Source organism: Phalacrocorax carbo, chromosome 3 (genome assembly GCF_963921805.1).
Source record: "Phalacrocorax carbo chromosome 3, bPhaCar2.1, whole genome shotgun sequence".
Lineage (NCBI taxonomy): Eukaryota > Metazoa > Chordata > Aves > Suliformes > Phalacrocoracidae > Phalacrocorax > Phalacrocorax carbo.
In genome coordinates, this window is record NC_087515.1 from 15,725,376 (window position 1) to 15,743,538 (window position 18,163).

At 57.2% G+C, this 18,163-nt stretch overlaps 3 protein-coding genes across 11 annotated transcripts in view; 2 read left to right on the plus strand and 1 right to left on the minus strand.

Moving 5' to 3' along the window:
- SLC29A1 (solute carrier family 29 member 1 (Augustine blood group)) overlaps positions 1-1,008 on the plus strand; it is a 32,952-nt gene extending 31,944 nt beyond the window's left edge. For all 6 annotated transcript variants that reach the window (XM_064445985.1, XM_064445986.1, XM_064445989.1 and 3 more), the window contains one exon: positions 26-1,008. In XM_064445985.1, coding sequence (XP_064302055.1) covers positions 26-137 — 112 coding nt within the window. In that variant the 3' untranslated portion in view covers positions 138-1,008. The remainder of the gene's footprint in view (positions 1-25) is intronic.
- Positions 1,009-1,667: 659 nt separating this feature from the next.
- On the plus strand, positions 1,668-8,387 carry HSP90AB1 (heat shock protein 90 alpha family class B member 1). Of its 3 annotated transcripts, none has more exons than XM_064445984.1 (12): positions 1,668-2,105; positions 2,377-2,526; positions 2,699-2,905; positions 3,190-3,349; positions 3,546-3,679; positions 4,192-4,503; positions 4,909-5,074; positions 5,269-5,459; positions 5,742-5,889; positions 6,182-6,450; positions 6,899-7,232; positions 7,760-8,387. In XM_064445984.1, exons 2-12 carry the CDS (start codon positions 2,377-2,379, stop codon positions 7,867-7,869), a joined length of 2,181 nt encoding a protein of 726 aa, XP_064302054.1. In that variant the 5' UTR covers positions 1,668-2,105; the 3' UTR covers positions 7,870-8,387. The 3 variants fall into 3 exon arrangements, 2 of the variants coding, with proteins under 2 accessions (XP_064302054.1, XP_064302052.1); XM_064445982.1 differs by lacking the exon at positions 1,668-2,105 and adding an exon at positions 2,229-2,300; XR_010371984.1 differs by lacking the exons at positions 1,668-2,105; positions 7,760-8,387 and adding an exon at positions 6,568-6,638 and having other exon boundaries at positions 2,225-2,526; positions 6,899-7,029.
- Positions 8,388-10,469: 2,082 nt separating this feature from the next.
- On the minus strand, positions 10,470-17,449 carry SLC35B2 (solute carrier family 35 member B2). Of its 2 annotated transcripts, none has more exons than XM_064445992.1 (4): positions 17,366-17,449; positions 14,361-14,554; positions 13,909-14,069; positions 10,470-12,602 (listed from the first exon to the last, which is right to left on the minus strand). In XM_064445992.1, exons 2-4 carry the CDS (start codon positions 14,515-14,517, stop codon positions 11,664-11,666), a joined length of 1,257 nt encoding a protein of 418 aa, XP_064302062.1. In that variant the 5' UTR covers positions 14,518-14,554; positions 17,366-17,449; the 3' UTR covers positions 10,470-11,663. The 2 variants fall into 2 exon arrangements, with proteins under 2 accessions (XP_064302062.1, XP_064302061.1); XM_064445991.1 differs by lacking the exon at positions 17,366-17,449 and adding an exon at positions 14,163-14,258.
- Between the last annotated feature and the right edge of the window lie 714 nt (positions 17,450-18,163).

Sequence of the window (18,163 nt, forward strand, 5' to 3'; positions counted from 1 at the left end):
GGTCTGACACCTGTTTCTCCCCTAGGAAAGTGCTTGCCCATGAAGCAGAGACAGCTGGAGCCATCATGGCCTTTTTCCTGTCACTGGGCTTAGCCCTAGGAGCTGCTGTCTCCTTTCTGTTCCAAATTCTCATCTAGCGGAGGCACACGGAGGGTGTAGGGACACCGAGAGATGGCTCTGCATTCTCCCCCGAGGCCCTGGACACCTCGGCTCACACCTCACACCTGCACTGCCACGGCAGACGTTACACCACCCAGGGACGTTCCACTCCTGCAGGGTTGGCCTGGCTCCTGCCACGATCAGCTGTGTGATGCCTTCAGGCCTATGTGCCTTCTCCCTCCCCACGCTGTGTGTCTGTGTGTGTGCGCGCGCAAGACCCCCGGGATCTCGCAGAAGTCCAGCCGCCTCCCACGCTGTGTAATTTCCCCAGCTCAAGGCCAAGATCCATTCTCAGCTTCCTCCCCTCTGACAGAGTTGGAGGCCGGTATCCAGTGTTATTTCTTCTCTTGCCCTTGCCCCCAAGGCATCCAGGCACTTGCTGTCCTCTCCTCTCCTTCCAGGGGGCCTGGAAACATTCCACACCACCTCTCCTCCTGGTGAGACTTGAAAAGGGGAGGAGAGCCCTTGCCAGCCTTGCCATCCCCACTCTGCTAGGCACACATCCCCCTACCCAGCAGCATCCTGGGGGTAGACACCCGTGTTCCACCACAGAAAGAGCCAACACTGTGGCTAGGCTGAGGAGGAAGAGGTCTCCACACCCCACCTTCTCCCCCTCTCCTTGCCTTTGTTCCCTACTTTTTTTTTTCCTGGTGATTCTTCCATTTTCTTAAACAGGAGGTCCCACTGTGGGCTGCAAGAGGAGAGGTGGCAGCTCCCTTCCGATCCAAGCTACCTTCTCTGCCTGCCTGTGCTGCAGGGGAAGCCCAACCTCTCCCTTGGCTTTCCCAGCCCCCATCTGCATAAATATATCAGTAGAGTTGCAGTTTTCTATAAAAAGACTAAAACACCCCTCTGGGTATGTGTGCGTCTCCATCACGACAGGGGAGAGGGCTGTGGTGGAGCAAGGGCTGAAGGGAGTGGGCACCGTTGTTTTCTGAGCATCCCTGGGCTCCCTTGTAGCCAGCATCAGGGGGCGAAGTGGTGTGTGCGTCCCCTGCACAGACAGGCCCAGCAGCTCTCCGCTACGGGGACACGACCAGTGTGGGAAGGGGGTGTTGCCCTCGGGGTACGCCAAGGGACCGCCGGCACCGCTGAGAAGGAGGGGATACACCTGCGCATTTTGGGGTGCAGTGACCAGCACATGCACTTGGGAGCTTTCCTTGGAACAGCCGGAGTGCCACCTCCTGCTCCTGGGGGGGAACTGCACCACCCCGCCGGCAGGCTTCCACCCCACACACCACTCTTCCCCACAGCCATCGCCTCGGCATCCCCAGGCACCAAGAGCCAACAGTTGTGCCCGCGTCCCCTCATCCCACCCCCGGCTTGGTTTACCGGTCAGTCCCGTGTGCCCCATGAGGAGGATAAGGCATGAGGTTTATTATATTGCCCTTAGACACTGTACACAGCGCATACAAGACGCGATCCCCACAGCCCGTCCCCGCCATCTTGTCCACTACGCACCCCAGGGCCCCCGGTTACGCCCAGCCTCAGGGCGGCAGAGCTACACGGCGCTCGGCCTCGGGGGGAACCGCGGCACGGAGCTGGGAGAAGGGGGCACCCCTGGGGTTGTGAGGGTCGCCGGTTTCCCGCCCAGGCCCTGGGACGCCGCCCGGGACCCTGTGGAAACCTCTGGAAGCAGTCACTGCACCGCCATCCACTCGCGACGGTGCTCCGCCGCCGCCGCCCGAGGGAACAGTCCCCCGCCGGGGCCCGCTGCCGCCCTCGCCGCAACGCTCAGAGGGCCGTGGTCCCCGCGGCCGTCCGAGCGCCGCGGCGAAGGGCGGGGGGGGGGAGCGGGCCCGGCAGCGGCATGATGCTGAAGGCTGCGCGCCCGCCTCTGCCATGGCGCCGCCCTTAAACGGCAACAGTGATGGGCTCCACGCGCTGTTCTACCGCGACGCCCAGGGCGGGGAGCGGTACGGCGCCGGCCCGTACGGCGTCCAACGGTATCCGGCAGGGCCGGGTGGGGTAGGCAGGGCTGGCGGGGAGGTGTATTCATTGGGGTGGTGGGTCCCTGAGGCGGAGGGAGTACCCATAGCCGTTTTAAGGCGGATGGAGACGGCGGGCGGTGCGACGTCCGTGGCTATAAAGGGGGGCTGTGGGGAGGTGTGACTCTTTCACCGGTGTCTCACGCCGACGCGGTGAGGATCCTGCGCGGAGCCGGGCCGGGTGCCCCCCGTTACCCCCCGCTGTAACGGGCTTGTGGTTGCCTTGCAGATGCCTGAGGAAGTGCAGCAGCACGGGGAGGAGGATGCGGAGACTTTCGCCTTCCAGGCGGAGATCGCCCAGCTCATGTCACTCATTATCAACACCTTCTACTCCAACAAGGAGATCTTCCTGCGGGAGCTCATCTCCAACGCCTCCGACGTGAGCTGGGGCCTTGCTCGCCTCCTTTCTCTGCCGGGGGGCTCGGGGGAGGCTGATGTCCCTCGTGGGTGCCCGGGGAGAGGCCAGGGCCTGGGCGGCCCGCGAAGCTTTTGCGGGGAGGGAGGCAGCTCTTGGGCAGGGAGGCTGTGGCGAGCATCACCCTCTTCCCTAGGCTCTGGATAAGATCCGTTATGAGAGCCTGACAGATCCCTCCAAGCTCGACAGCGGTAAGGACCTCAAGATCGACATAGTCCCCAACCTCCGGGACCGCACGCTCACCCTGGTGGACACTGGCATTGGGATGACAAAAGCGGACCTCATTAACAACCTGGGCACTATTGCCAAGTCTGGTACCAAAGCCTTCATGGAAGCCCTGCAGGTGGGTTGCCTTTGGCTGCATGGGCTCCCTAGGTCCTGGGCCACAGGCTTTCACTGGGGTATAACCCCAGCCCGGCTGCCTTTTTTTGCTGTGGGAGCTATTGGCCCATCTGCGTGTGCTTCCTCACCTTTCCAGCAGCAGGGGGGAGCTGAGTGTAGGGCTGGCTGCCAGTTGGTGCTTGCTCCTTTTTCTCTGCATGCTGACCCAGTTCTTTGCTGCTGCAAATCAGCCGCAGACATCTCCCCTCTCATCACTGGTCTGTTAGGCTTTCTCTGCTTTCACAGGCTGGCGCAGACATCTCCATGATCGGGCAATTTGGCGTGGGTTTCTATTCTGCTTATCTAGTGGCCGAGAAAGTGGTTGTTATTACCAAGCACAATGATGATGAGCAGTATGCTTGGGAGTCATCAGCTGGGGGCTCCTTCACTGTCCGGACTGACCGTGGTACGTGTTGTACAAAACCAAGCCTATTTCTCCGCTAGAAATTTGTCTGCTATTTCTCCCCTTTTCCTGGTGTTCCCTAGGGCTGGGCTGCATTGTCATGTCACATAACAGCAAGGCTCAAGGAGCTGGTCCCACTTGCTCTCTGCCCTTTAACACTGTGCCTTGAAATGCTAATGTTTCTCTCCCCACACTCTAGATGAGCCCATCGGACGGGGCACCAAAGTGATCCTGTACTTGAAGGAGGACCAGACAGAGTACTTGGAGGAGCGGCGTGTCAAAGAGGTGGTGAAGAAGCACTCTCAGTTCATTGGCTACCCCATCACACTCTATGTACGTAAGGGAAGGACTGTGCAGACCCACTGGAAAGCTGGAGGCAGGGGTGGATGGTGTTGGGTGCAGGAGCCCAGAAAAGAGCAGAGTACAGTCTCTTCTGTTTCCTTCCATAGCTCCTGCCTGCTGGTATTGAGCAGTGGTGCTCCCAGCTTCTGTGGCCAGAGGTGATTTGAGGCTGGGGCTTATTGGAGGGGGTGGGTATCCAGCCACTCTTCTGGCACTTAATCTGTGCAGCTGGAGGTCCCCTAAGCCAGCCATGGAGGGGGGAGGGTTTCCTGCCCCTTGTCTCATCTTCTCAGACACAGCTTTTGGTGGCATGAGCTGTGGAGGGTTTCTGAGGGCTGGTTTCAGGAGAAGCCCTAGTTTCAGGTGTTGCATTTTTTGAGCCTTGTGTTACATCAGGAGGACACCCATTTCTCTCATTGGGAGCAAAAGGATTCCTGGTAATGGTTGCCTGGGGCTAAACCTGAGCTCATGGCCCTGCCTCTTCCTTGTCAATTTCTCCACAGCTGGAGAAGGAACGTGAGAAAGAGATCAGTGATGATGAGGCAGAGGAGGAGAAAGATGAGAAGGAAGAGGAAGAGCCAGCATCCAAAGATGAGGAGAAACCCAAGATCGAGGATGTGGGCTCTGATGAGGAGGAAGGAGACAAAGGCAAGAAGAAAAAGACCAAGAAAATGAAGGAAAAATACATTGACCAGGAGGAACTGAACAAGACCAAACCTATTTGGACCCGCAACCCTGATGACATCACCCAGGAGGAGTATGGCGAGTTCTACAAGAGCCTCACTAATGACTGGGAAGACCACCTGGCTGTTAAGGTGGGTGCTGGGCCACCTTGGGAGAGACAGAGGGCCACTTCCCAGTCCAGAGCCAGAGCCAGCACATGGTTGTGCTTCAGTACAGGGCTGAAGGCTGCTAGGCCACTCGGTGCGACGCCCGTGCAGGTGGTGGGGTTGGCAGTGCCAGCCCAGAAACAGGACAGGAGGGTGTTGGGCCTCAGAGAAGCATGACTCCTCTGTCCAGGCCTGCTGGATGCCAGAGAGCCCTGGCACATCGGGGGCAGTGGGGCTGAGGAGGGGGAAATGCAGCCACTTGGATGCTAGAGACCCTGCTGTGCCCCCCTACCGGCCCCATTGCTGAGGAACAGCAGTTCAGCCTGCCCACAGCAGGTCTTGGGGGAAAGGGTAGCACCACAGCAGCTATTTTTCCCTCCTGCTCCACAGCACTTTTCCGTGGAAGGGCAGCTGGAATTCAGGGCCTTGCTTTTCATCCCACGCCGTGCCCCTTTTGACCTCTTTGAGAACAAGAAGAAGAAGAATAACATTAAGCTGTATGTGAGGCGTGTCTTCATCATGGACAGCTGTGATGAGCTCATCCCTGAGTACCTAAGTAAGAACCCCTTGCCTCAGCCTCCCAGGGTGGAGCTGGGACCTCCACAGCCTGTAGTACCGCTCCCAGTACGAAGCGGCTGGCTGAGGCACTAGTTCATGTCAGCATCCGGCAGTCAGTATCTTAGTACTTCTCCTCCTGTGATGAAGCTTGGAACTCCTAACCTGACTCCTGTTTTCATTTCCCCTACTCAGACTTCATCCGGGGTGTTGTGGACTCAGAGGACCTGCCTCTGAACATCTCTCGTGAGATGCTCCAGCAGAGCAAGATCCTCAAGGTGATCCGCAAAAACATTGTGAAGAAATGCTTGGAGCTCTTCTCCGAGCTGGCAGAGGACAAAGAGAGCTACAAGAAATTTTATGAGGCCTTTTCCAAGAATCTGAAGGTGAGCTGGGCACCCTTTACCTGGAGGAGGGAGGGGCTCCTGACCTGTCTGCTAGAGGAGCAGGCTCATCCCTGTGCCGTGTCCTCTATGTGGGTTGTTACAGTAGAGGGGATCTCGAAAGTGCCCCGGAGAGCCTTTTTGAGCAGCTGGCCCCTCTGGTTGCCCTAGGCCCAGGGCTCAAGTAGTTAAGGGGTGGGCAGAGATGGCTGTGCCTCAGGGGTGGCCAAGTGCAGTGCATGCAAGTCCCATCCTGGAGAGTTCATACATCTCTTCTGCCCTCAGCTGGGCATCCATGAGGACTCGAACAACCGAAAGCGCCTTTCAGAGCTGCTGCGTTACCACACATCCCAGTCAGGTGATGAGGTGACTTCGCTTTCAGAGTATGTGTCCCGTATGAAGGAGACCCAGAAGAGTATCTACTACATCACAGGTGAGCCAGAGCTCCTCTGTGCCTGAGTGAAGCAGAGGCCAGGCTACCCATCTACCAGCCCTAACTTAAAGCACCAGCCCTAACTTGAAGCAAATTTTACTAGGTAGGTCCTGCTGCCTTCAGCAGGCCCTCCCTGCTGAGTCACAGCCCACCCCTGGGGGCTGGGGAAAGATTGCCAAGTCTAGAGCCCCGGCTGCAGCCAGTGTTATGCTGGGGGCTCTGAGTGACTGATGCTGTTTGCCCTGTTGTAACTAGCTCCTACATCTTGGTGACATCTCATTTCTACACCCAGGGGAGAGTAAGGAGCAGGTTGCCAACTCAGCATTTGTGGAGCGTGTGTGGAAGCGTAGCTTTGAGGTGGTGTACATGACAGAGCCCATTGATGAGTACTGCGTGCAGCAGCTCAAGGAGTTTGATGGCAAGACCCTAGTGTCGGTCACCAAGGAGGGGCTGGAGCTGCCCGAGGATGAGGAGGAGAAAAAGAAGATGGAGGAGAGCAAGGCCAAGTTCGAGACCCTCTGCAAACTCATGAAGGAGATCCTGGACAAAAAGGTTGAGAAGGTGAGATGAGCAGGGAGCTCAGCCTGGGGCTGTGTGCTGGGCTGGAGGGAGGAGGGCTAGACCCTCTGTGGTGCAGGCAAGGGCCCCAGCTCAATGCATACCTCTCATCTCCTGCAGAGGAGCCGCTAAAGGAGACTGGAGGTCCCCGCATGCACTGCACCGTCTTGCTCTAAGCAGCCAGGCTGCAGGTGAGGGGTACTGACCCAAATACGTGCTTTGTTGGGAGAGGGTAAGTGTGGGAAACATGCAGTGGGTGCTGGAGGTGCTGGCTGAGCTGTTGAAACTGGCCTGTGCAGCAGTCCTGGAGCTGCTTAGAGGATCTCTGCTTGCTTTGGGTTGTTGCCAGGTGAACCTGGGACAAAGACCTGGGGTATCCTGTGTGCTGTGGCAGGGCCCAGTCCAGGGCGCGTAGGGACCTTGCTCAGCTAACCCTTGGCTACATTGGCAGGTAACCATCTCAAACCGGCTGGTCTCATCTCCCTGCTGCATTGTCACCAGCACTTACGGCTGGACAGCCAACATGGAGCGCATCATGAAGGCTCAGGCACTGCGGGACAACTCTACCATGGGTTATATGATGGCCAAGAAGCACCTCGAAATCAACCCTGACCACCCAATTGTGGAAACGCTCCGACAGAAGGCTGGTGCTGACAAGAATGACAAAGCTGTCAAAGACCTAGTGGTGCTACTCTTTGAAACTGCTCTGCTGTCCTCTGGTTTCTCCCTGGAAGATCCCCAGACCCACTCCAACCGCATCTACAGGATGATCAAACTGGGGCTTGGTAGGTGCCCATGCAGTTTCTCAGGCCTGAAGCAGGTTAGCTGGGCAGGCTAGTGTGGAGCTGTCTTGGGGCAAGGGGGGAGGCCAGTGAGGGAGCCATGCTGGTGTGAGGTGCAGAACTGACTGTGTAAGATGGCTAGGGGCAAGTGGAAAGACAGGCCAAGGTGCTTTAGGAGGGCTCAGGGCTCTAAGAGGCCTGTCCTGTCTTCCACAAGGCTAGGAGCCACCACTAGGCTGCTCAGATGACAAGGTGAGGCTTTTCATTTCTTCACAGTGATGTCAAAAGTCTGCCATGGGGGGTGTGACCTATTGGTGAAACAGCTTGTGCTTGCACCCAACCTATTTCTCCAAATTGGCTGTTTTAGGCAAAACTGCAAATGAGGAGGTGCTGTGGCTTGGCCTAAGTACTGGATGCTAATAGCCCTGTCTTGCAGTCTGGGCCGGAGGCACCCTTTGCTCTGGGAGATGTTCCTCTGGGATCACTTGGTGTCACTTGGCCTCACCTCTTCCTTCCCTCCCCTCTCCCAGGCATTGATGAAGATGACGTGACTGCAGAGGAGCCCAGTGCAGCTGTCCCTGATGAAATCCCCGCTCTGGAGGGAGGTGAAGATGCATCCCGCATGGAAGAGGTAGACTAAAGTAGGAGGAATCCTCTTCCCTCACCTGCTAGGCCTCTGCCCACCTCATGTCTGCTTGCTTAGGAGGGCATCTGCTCCCACCAGCTGCTACTGACTCCTTGGTGGTGTCTCTTTTTCTGGATTTGATTGGTGGGGTTTGTTTTGTTTTGTTTTGGGGTGTTTTTTTTTTGGCAGGGGCAAGAAGGAGTGATTCCCTGTTTGTCAGTAGTGAGTTATTCAGGCAGCCTGGGGCCTGTCTGTTCTGTGTCTTTCTGCTTGTGTAGAAACAGCTGATGGGGGAGTGGAGGTGAGGAGGCACCAGGCTTCCCCGTCTCCCTGCCATAGGGTCTTCCATGTTCCCAGTAGGCATCAAACACTTGCCTTGTTCCACTGGCCTGGGAGAGCCCTTCCTCTAAGATGCTGTCTCCTGGAACCTCCGGGGTGTAGGATATTTTATTTTGGTTGGCTTGGTTATTGTTTGGTTGTTTTTCTGTTGTTTTGTTCTACTGGAATTAAAGTATCAAAGAATGTGGTTTACACAGCAGGATCCCTTGTGTTTCATGCCTACCATACAGAGAAAAGGGCCTCAGCCTGTGCCTGAGGGTATTGGGCTGCTGGTCTCGCCCATGCCTTGACTGGTTTTCAGAGCCCTGCTTTAACTGATCTCTACTCCTTCCCTGCCCCACCACAAAGTGGGTCGGAGAAACACGACTTGCTGTGTGGGCAGGGTCATCTCCAGCAGGCAGTTGTCCACCCAGAGCACCACACGCTCTGCAGCCTGGGAACGAACCTTTCCAATCTGCACGTGTCAGCTGGGCAAGCTGTGCCAGGACCCGAACCTGCACCGCTGCTGGCTGGTCTGGTCTGAGTGTCCCTGGGGGCAGCAGGAGCTGCGGCAGCAGCCATCTGCCTGTTCTCTTGCAGTGCAGCGTGGTGGGATGGAGTGACAGCTCAGGACCATATTCCAGCTGCTGGCTCTCTTTAGCTCTTAGGCCAAACTGCTGTTGCTCTGTGCTCTTAGACTCCACCTTTCCCCCCACCTTCAGCCTGTCCTTTCTGGGCTGCTGCAGCCCTGTGGGATTTGGCAGTATCTGGCCACCCCTTGGCTTTTGCCTGTGTCCCAGATGACAGAGAAGCCCAGGGCATCACCTCTGATTCATCTGGCCCTTGCACTGAGCTCATGCCCCATAAGCAGGGTTTGTCACCCTCGGCCACAGTGGCCCCTGGGGTCTGGCAGGGGAAAGTGACATGCAACATCACGTTCTCTTGCTGGCTCCTTGCCAGCAACCACAGGCACAAAATGGAGTGGGCTTCAGCCAGTATCCATCTTGAACAGGGAAGGAGGAGGCAGAGCCTGCTGGAGTCCCTTGTGCATCAAAGTGCTGCTGGGTATTGTGGTGCAAGTGTGGCGGCTGTTTGGGTGCAGGCTGCTAGGGTAGTGCTGGAGCTGAGCTAGCAAATGCCTTCAGGGTGGTTTTCGTTCCCCGAGACAGGAGAAAAAAAATTGTTTAAAAGTAAGATTTCTCTCTGGATAGGAAGGTTTTGTCAAATAATGAATCAGTCAAGTCAATTCAACTTAGAATGTTTGGGGTGTGTGTCCCCCCCAATTTTTTCTTTAAATCTACACTTTAGTTAGAAAAGGGATCCCATTCCTGACCTGGCAGGTAACCTGAGTTGGGGTTTTTTTGACCAAAGGAAAAAAAGAATCTATTCCATTTTCAGTCTGTCAGCAGGTGGTAGGGGCAGACATTTCGGGGAATTTGTAGGGGAAAGATGAAGGGCTGTGAGGCTGCATAGGCACTTTCAAGAGCTCAGAGCTATGAATACAGCACAGGTAAAATTGCTGGAGAACCAAGTGCTCTGAAGCCTGACCTGTGCTCAGCACCAGCCCTGTTATCCCTGCAGGCTCAGCTAACTCAGCACTGTGAAAAGCAGCTCCTGTCCCTAGCCCCTTCCTCTGTTTTTCCTGTAGTCTTTTCTGTCTCCCCTTTCTCGAGCTCTGTTAGTCCAGGGTCCTGTCTCTGACCCCAGACGTTGCCCTGACCAGATCACCCAGACAAGGCTTTTCACCAGGCCTCCCATATGTACTAGTGGGAGGTACCATCCATGCCCCAAGCCTCCCCTGGTGCTGCTGTGGGGCTTGTGGAGCTGGTGCAGATGCACCCCATAAACAATGGGCTCCTCCAGGGCCTTGCTACAGCACTGGTGGCTCTGGCAGGAGCTCAGCCGGGCTCTGCACCATCTCTGTATATTGACACAGGCTGCAGCTACAGCCACCAGGGCTGCCCAAACTGCACCATTCAGGGAACCCAGGAGCCAAACCAAAATCAGGCTAACAGCTCCTTCACCTGCCCAAGCAGAGGTCTGAACCTGGCTATGCTCCCCAGTCATGTGTGCAGGGATCTTGTTCTCAGCTGCTGTCAGGGTCCAACCCTGGCTGGCTGCTACCTGCCTGGGTGAAGGTAGAGGCATCGGTGTTTGGAAAGATAGTTTTTCTGCCTCACAGAGACTAGGGACGCAGGAAGGGTTGAGCACTCTCTCCCCTCCTTCCAGGTGCACGGTGGGAGAAAAAACAAACCAACCCAAACAATAAAAATGAACATATACCCCAGGCCACTATGTGCAGCATAGTTTCAATTTAATAAAATAAAAAGAAAAAAAAATGCCTTTTAAAAGTACCAAAACCTGCTGGCTTGACAGTCAGGTTGTGTTGAGGAGAAAAGGGTTAACCAGTAAAACCCAGGAGCAGGTGCCCACTCACTCCCTCCGCTGCTGCCTGTGGAGCAGGAACAAGGCACCGCCGAAGCAGGCTCTGCCCCATCTCCCAGCCCTCCAGGCACAGCAGGGCTCTGGCCAGGCCTCAGGAAAGCCGTGGCCAATACCTCCAGTTGGCAGGAGGAAGAGGGGCTGTTTGTGCTTCTCTGAATAGTAACTACAAAACCCAGGAACCATGGCACTGAGACACCCCAAGGTGATGCCAGGGCTTCTGGGCAGCGTAGCCTTTGGCCTGTGACAGCAGCAGATGTAACCAAAAAGCAACCCAGAACTGCTCAGCAAGCCCTGGGAACCGTACCGGCCAGCCTCAGGCTCTGCATAAAAATCAGCCTGGGCCAAGGGAACCGAAGAAAAGCATCTTAGAGCAGGGGCAAGGAACTGATAAAAACCAAACTAGAAGGTACCAGCTTTCACTGCAGAGTGCCATCCCAGAGCAGATCCCAGGCTTGGGGTAGGACAGCTCGGGAGTCCTTCCCTTAGCTGTGCCTGTGCTACCTGGAGCACCTCCTGGGAGCGGTGCTGAGAGCTGCCCCCACCTTGGGATGGGCTCAGCTTGGGACTTGCCTCACATGGAGGTGTTTTCAAAAAGAAAGCTAGTGGTTTTTTTGCCCTTTCCTCCTGCTGAGCTCTGTAGTAGTAGCCGATATGGCGGAGCATTAGCCAGAGGCAAGATGGTGCCAGGGAAAAGAGCTCCCTTGCGCATCGCTGACTTTGGAGAGAAGCCACAGGACAGAGGTGGGGCAGGAGTACCAGCAGCCCCATGCTGGTTTTCCCTCAGGATGTGAGCCCCCAGGCCCGTGCCTTGGCTGGAAGTCTTTGACCCATTAAGGCAAATGGAAAGGTTTGGAGCTGTGGCAGCCCAGAGCATTCCCTGGGCTTGTTCCAGCCCCTTCCCTAGGAAAAGCAGGTGGAAAAGTCCATCACTGATCCAGCCTATCCATACCCCACCCTGCTCCTCAGCAGGTTCTGAGAAATCAAGCAAGTGCCCCTGAGTGGAGGCAGGACAGTAGGCATGGCTTATGTGCCATGGCCCCAGCTCCTTAGACCTTTTGTACAGGGGTCTCGCCTGGTGGGAGCTTCTTACTGCGCTTCTTCATGCGGCTGCGGGCATAGACGCGGAGGAAGAGGGCCATGAAGACAACGGCTACACCCAGACCGCCCACGACAGTGACTGTGTGCCCATAGATGAGGCAGGAGAGGAGGATGGCAAAGGCCTGGCGGAGCGTCATGATGATGGTGAAGACGGCTGCCCCAAACTGGTTAATGGTGTAGAAGATGAAGAGCTGGCCACAGGCGGAGCACACCGAGAGCAGCACAGCATGGGCTGTGAACTCTGAGTGGCGGGCCATGAAGCGTAATGACTCCAGCAAGGCACCCTGCTCCAAGAGCGAGCCCACCGTGAAAAGGCAGGAGAAGACGTTGACACCAAACATCATCTGCACAGGAGACATCTTGTAGGTGAAGAGGGCATCCTGCCAGTTGGAGGTGAAGCTGTCAAAGATTATGTAGCCGGCCAGGAGGACTATGCCTGAGAAAGTGGTGACAGTGGACACATGCCTGTTGGGCGCACTGGAAAGCAGGAACATACTGACACCCACGGAGATGAGGGCAGCAGTCAGGTACTCCCAGTACTCATAACTCTTGCGTGACACCAGTTTGCCCATCATCATTACTGGGATCACTTTGGAGGCCTTGGCCAGCACTTGGGTGGGGAAGCTGATGTATTTGAGTGCCTCATACTGGCACCAGCTGCTGAGGATGTTGGAGAGGGAGGCAAAGGAGTATTTGTACATAGGAGCCCCATGGCGTGGCTGCTTGGTTAGAGCACAGTACAGACCAGCCACCGTGAAGGCCAGGATGCGGTTCATGAACACTAGGAACTGGGAGTCCTTGAACTTCTCACCAGGGTCCGTTTTGGTGGCACCGTACGTTCTCGTCATCACACGCTCCTGGAGGACACCCCACGTGAGGTAGGAGGCCTGCAAAGCAGGAGGAGCACAGGGAGAGTCAGGACCCCCAACGGCAACAGCAAGCAACCACGGGAAGAACAGACCCCAGGAGGTCCTTGCTTGCCTTGGTGTTGCCCCACCCTCTGCATAGCAATGCTTCCCTGTGACAGTGGGAGACGGGGCCATACCCCCGCTCCATCCGGCTGAGGGACCCCACTGTCCCATGTGGTTACAGGCAGGAACATCCCGTCCCAGACAAAACCTGCTCAACTAACAGCCTCTTCAAAGGGAGAGAAGCCTGCAAAGCAAACAACCCGGCCGTACAGCAAGTGGCTGTGTTTTAAGCTGTCTGTTGAACCAGATGGACAGGATCAGGGAACGTTACTGACACACAGCTGCGGTTTTGGTGCCAGCTCCCTGTGGCAGGTCCTGGCAGTCCTCCCAGTGGCCCCTGTACTGGTTTTCACTTCCAACTCCCTAGGCCCCATTCTTCCATCCAAACCAATTCTAGTTTCAAACCCAGCAGATGAAATTGTCCTCCAGAGATGAGCACTACTCTGTGTGTCACCACCACTGCTTCTGCGGCCCTGATGCCACAGTACCAAGCCCCTCATAGAGATACCACAGACTTCCTCTCACTGCACACCCCTCCTGAGAAACTGAGGCACAGAGAGATGGAAGGACTTGATGGTGACCCACAACAAGTCTGAATGGGCCGGGATAATGGGCCAGAGAGTGGGTGTCTTCTGCTGGCTGTGGGATGCATGGGTTTTTCTGTCACAATGCCCACCCACATTTCTGTTTTTAATCCTCATAGACCCAAAAAGCTGCCCTTCCTAATGACACTCAGGCTAAGACTTAGGGAAACTAAGATTTAAAAATCTTCTTTATCTGCAACTGAATTGAGTATTTCTCTCCAGTATTTGAATCCAATCCATCAAGGCAGGATGCATCAGCTCCAGAAGGTGTCCCAGAGGAGAGCCTGGGAGATAAGAAGGCTCAAACTATCTGCTGCTTTGACATGATGGCCAGAACAAAAGCAGCCCTAACAATCTGCTGAATCACAGAATTTTCCCTATCCACGGCTGCAGAGGACTGTGATCAGACAAGAAGTCCCAAATGTGAATGACACCAACTAAATGGACCTCCGTAGCCCTTAGAAGTGACACAGCAGCTGTGGTAGGCTATCCTGGTTGAGAGGCTGTGTCTCAGCCTCCTGCCCCGATCAAGGACAGCACTGCATCCTTGGTCTTCAAGGAACTGATGGCTACAAACCCGCTGCCCACCTCCTGCTTCCAGCATGGGATGGCCACACACAGAGGTGCAGGGCTCTTACCTGTAGGCCAGCAGCACAGAAGAGCAGCTTGAAGACCTGTCGGGCTGTAGAGGACTCTGTGGGCTCCACTCGGGGTGGCAGGGAGCCATCCTCCTGGTGTACAGACTTCACCTCAGAGCCAAACACACATGATTTGATGACAGGAAAGCAAATGCCTCGGCCTGAAGGGGGTAATAGAACATAAGAGACAGAATTAACCACAGCCTGGGCACCACAGGTCACACCAGCTTGAGAGGTGAAGCGTCCCTCCTTACTAGCCTCTGCATCTGCTGGCGCAGGGGCCTCCGAGAAATTTGTTTCATGATAGCACCTAGACAGCTCTGGGGTGCACCTCTGCGAGCAGCTCACTCCTGGTGTGACAAAACAGGTCAGGGAAACAACCTGTCAGCACTGAATGGGGTGCAGAGAGCTCACAGGGAGGCAGGATGTGGAAGGAAAGCTCCTGCCCTTACCTGTCTCCAGGTAATTCCTTCTCTTGAAGTACTGGATGAGGAGGAATCCTGGCACGACAATACTTGCATAGCCAGCAGCATTAACAAAGAAACGGAAGAGCCAGAAGTCCCCCCACGAATCCTGCAGGGCAGGGGGGATCTCTTCGCCAGTGGCCATGGTAGGGAGGGAAGCCAGCACGAGGGGAAGGCAAAATCTGCAGAGAGACCAAGAGGCAGGCAGTGGGCAACTGGCATATGGCCAGCTCCACTCCGCATGCCTGTGCCACCCGACCTGCTCCCCATTGTCAGGCAGCACCCAGATCCCCTGACAGCGATGACGGCAGCACACAGAGTAGGAAAAGGACTCTGGAATTCAAGAGCCCATGCCAGACATTTACGTTTGCTTCTGTTAAGGGTGTTTGCTCTGGCTTAGGAACATGCAGACTTAGAAACCTGGATTTCCAGGATCAGAGAGAATGTTTGAACACTGTTGTAACCATCTGGTTTTGACAACGCCCTTACGCCAAATGTAAGGAGCACCTCACACCTCACCTTTATAGGTTAAACTTTAGCGCAGCTCCTGTATAGAAAACAAAAAGGTCACTGAATGGAAAAAAGCAACTCCTACCTAGCAGCTCATGTTTCAAGCCTGTGGCTAGAGCAACCTTCCTCTCAGAGCAAATGGTTCAGAGCTTCCCCCTCCGGGAGGGCTCAGGCTGCTAGCCTCCCCCACCTCCCCACCAGGGCTTCGTGCCAAGGCATTCCCCACAGCTCAGAGGAAACTACCAGGGCTCGCCCGCTTGGCAGGACATAGCCAGAGAGCAAGGCTGGGAAGAAACTTTCCTACCAGCTGACTAGCTGGGATTTCACCAGGACTATCCAATAAGGTATAGCTGATATTCTTCAGCTATAGCCCTCAGGTGGTGACCTAGACAGCTTTAGAACAGCTTTAATACTCTCTGAAGGAGTTCTTCCCTCCACTGTCCCCTCCCTCACAGAGGCAAACCTACGATATTCAGGGGCCATGCAAAGAACAAGAGTGCCAGGTACACAACAGAATGACCAAGCTGGCGAAGTCTTCCTACACCCAAGGTCACCTGCATCCTCCCCTTGCACAGCAAGCTGCAGATTCCTGCATTAGGGCAGGTGGTTTCCTTGGTCCATGCTCCATCCCTGCCTCAGCCTCTCAGGTAGGAAAAGCCTCCCGACTGCCTTGGGGGCCAGGTGAGGGTGCTGTGGGGCTGGCCACATACACACACACCAGGAGCAGCTCTGGGCTCCTGTGATGGAAAGGGCCAGAGATGTTAATCCTCCCTCCCTCCAGAAACCACCGAGTCATAGGGATTTAGGCCCTGTGAGGTATACCTGGCCCCCGCATATCGCTGTGACCTCTAGTAGCCCTCACATGAAACTTGGAGACTTAAAAACTTAGAGTTTAAAAGGCAAGAAAGTCCCCTGCCAGTTCATGAACAACAAGGCCTCCCCACCAACTTCTTCTCCCCTTGGGAAAGGCCTTGGGGGCTTTTCTTATCCTCAGTTGCTGTGGCCAGGACCCTAGAGCCCAACAACCTGACCTGAGCCAAGGCTGTGTTTCACCCTGAAATCTCCCTTCCATGACTTAAGGGACCCAGAAATTCCCAGCCCAGGGAGAAGTGCAAACAGCTAGGGGTGGGTTTCTGTGTCTGCTTCCTATTCCCCCCACTCTCCCCCCTAGAAAAGGCAGTTTGACACCTCCACCCCATCCCCTCTCCTGCAGCAGGAGCATCACTGCAGGATGCAACGACAGGGCTCGGCGCAGACACCTGGGGCTGCAGTGGCCCACATGCAGCCCATGTTAACTAACCCTGGTTGATAATAGCCCTCTTGCCTGGGAGAGGGCGCAAAAATGCTGTTCACTTTTGCAGAACTCAGATGTAAATAGCAGGCTCAGTTGCTCCACTCATGGGCCACGTCTCCCTTCAACTTGACGGAGACCGAAAGCCAGCCGGCTCCGTCCAGCTCGCCTGCGCCTGCTGTTACCCCCGCCGGCACCCTCAGCGCCGCCTCGGGAGGAGAACCAGCTCTGCTCTCCCACAGCGAGCGTGAAGAGGAGGCTACGGAGGGACAATGGCTCTCTCTATCCTGCCCCAGCACTTCCCAGGCCCCCAGAGCTGACTCAGTGCGGCAGAGCCCTGCCCTCCCCGCTGAGGCTCGGGAGGAACAGGGACGCCAGTGTTACAGGTAGAAAAGGGGGGCCGCGCATGGCAAGCAGGTGGCACGCCAAGGCATGAAAGGAACCTTAGTCTGGGGCCTGCAGAACAGCCAGGGAGCCGAGATGACAGACTCGGCTACTGTTCCCCTCACCACAGGAGGGGCAGCTCCCAAATGCTCCGCTCCAGAGCCGGGCCCGCGCCGCAGCCCTCTGCCTGCGATGCAAAATTTGGGTACTGGGCCAGAGGTCTGAAAAAACAGTTCCTGGCTGCGGTACCACTGCTCTCCAGCGCACCTCGGGGGGCTGAGGGCAAACGCAAGCCCGAGCTCAGAAGCCCCCCGCTAACAGGCCAGGGTCGTACGTCCCCCCGCCCCGCCCCGCCCCGCAGCCGGCTCAAAGCCAGGTGGCAGGAACAGTCCCCCCCGCCCGGCCCGACCGCCGCCGCCCAGGGACTGCCACCAGGGCCGACCGGGCTCCCGGACCCCCCGCCCGGCCGCGGGGCACCCCCCGCCGCGGCCACGGCCCGGCGGGCGCGGGGATCCCCGGGCGGAGGGGAGGCTTGGGGGGGGGGGCCCGCCTCCCGCTCCGAAGCTTTTCCGCCCCGAAGCTTTTCCGCCCCGAGGCTTTTCCGCCCCGAGGCTCCGGGCGGCTGGGGACCGGCCCCAAGCATGGCCCGGCTGCGTGCGGGGTCTGGGGACGCCGCGCCCCCCGCTTCCCGCCCGGCGGCCACGTCTGCAGGGAGCGGGCCGGCAGCGCGGCGGCAGCGGCCTCCCGGCCCGGCCCCGCTACCAACCTGCGGCCCGGCCTCCACGACCGGCCCGGCCCCGCTACCCACCTGCGGCCCGGCCCGGCCCCGGCCGGCTCCCCTCGGTTCGGCTCCTCTTCGCTCCCGGCGGAGGCGGAACAACCCCCTCCGCCCCGGCGGACGCCCCACAGTGCCCCCTGCCGCTGCGGAGGGCCCAGGCCCGGCTCGAGCAGGGGAGGGGAGCGGAGGTGGGGAGAGGGCCGGCCGCCCCCCGCCCGGGAAGGGGCCGGGACGGGTCCACACGCAGGCCGGGGCGGAGAGTACTGAGTCGGGGAGAGGGGGGAGTCACCGGGCCGAGGAGGCGCCGGTCCCCCCAAGGCGGCCCACGGCGCCCCGGGCCCGGGCACGCCGAACCCGCCATCGCCGCTCGGCTTCAGCCGCTCCCGGCGCTGCGGCGGGCTGCGGGGCAGGAGGAGGCATGCACCCCCATCCAGCAGCCCTGCACCCCATTCCGGCCCCTGGCAAGGCTGCAGGGCCGGCTGCAGCCACCAGGTGGCCACCCTGTAATATTTTACCCACATTTAAGAAAATATATTTTAAAATTTAAAAAAGTGCAGATCGCTTGCTTCTGCCTTTTTCCTCCCCTTCCCACCCAGCCGCGGCCCTGGCCTCACCATGCTGTTCTGCCCCGCAGCACCCATTGCTCCCGCTCTGGGCCACCTAGGACTGCTATGCGTCTCCTGTAAAGGTGGCACCAGAGCGGCCCCACCTGGCACCTGCTCCTGGAAGGCGCTAGCCGATGCCCACCAGCAAGAATATGGCTTGTCTGCAGTAGGGTTGAGGCCCTGCCAGAAAGTGAGAGGCAAAGATTCAAAAGAAATGGAGCAA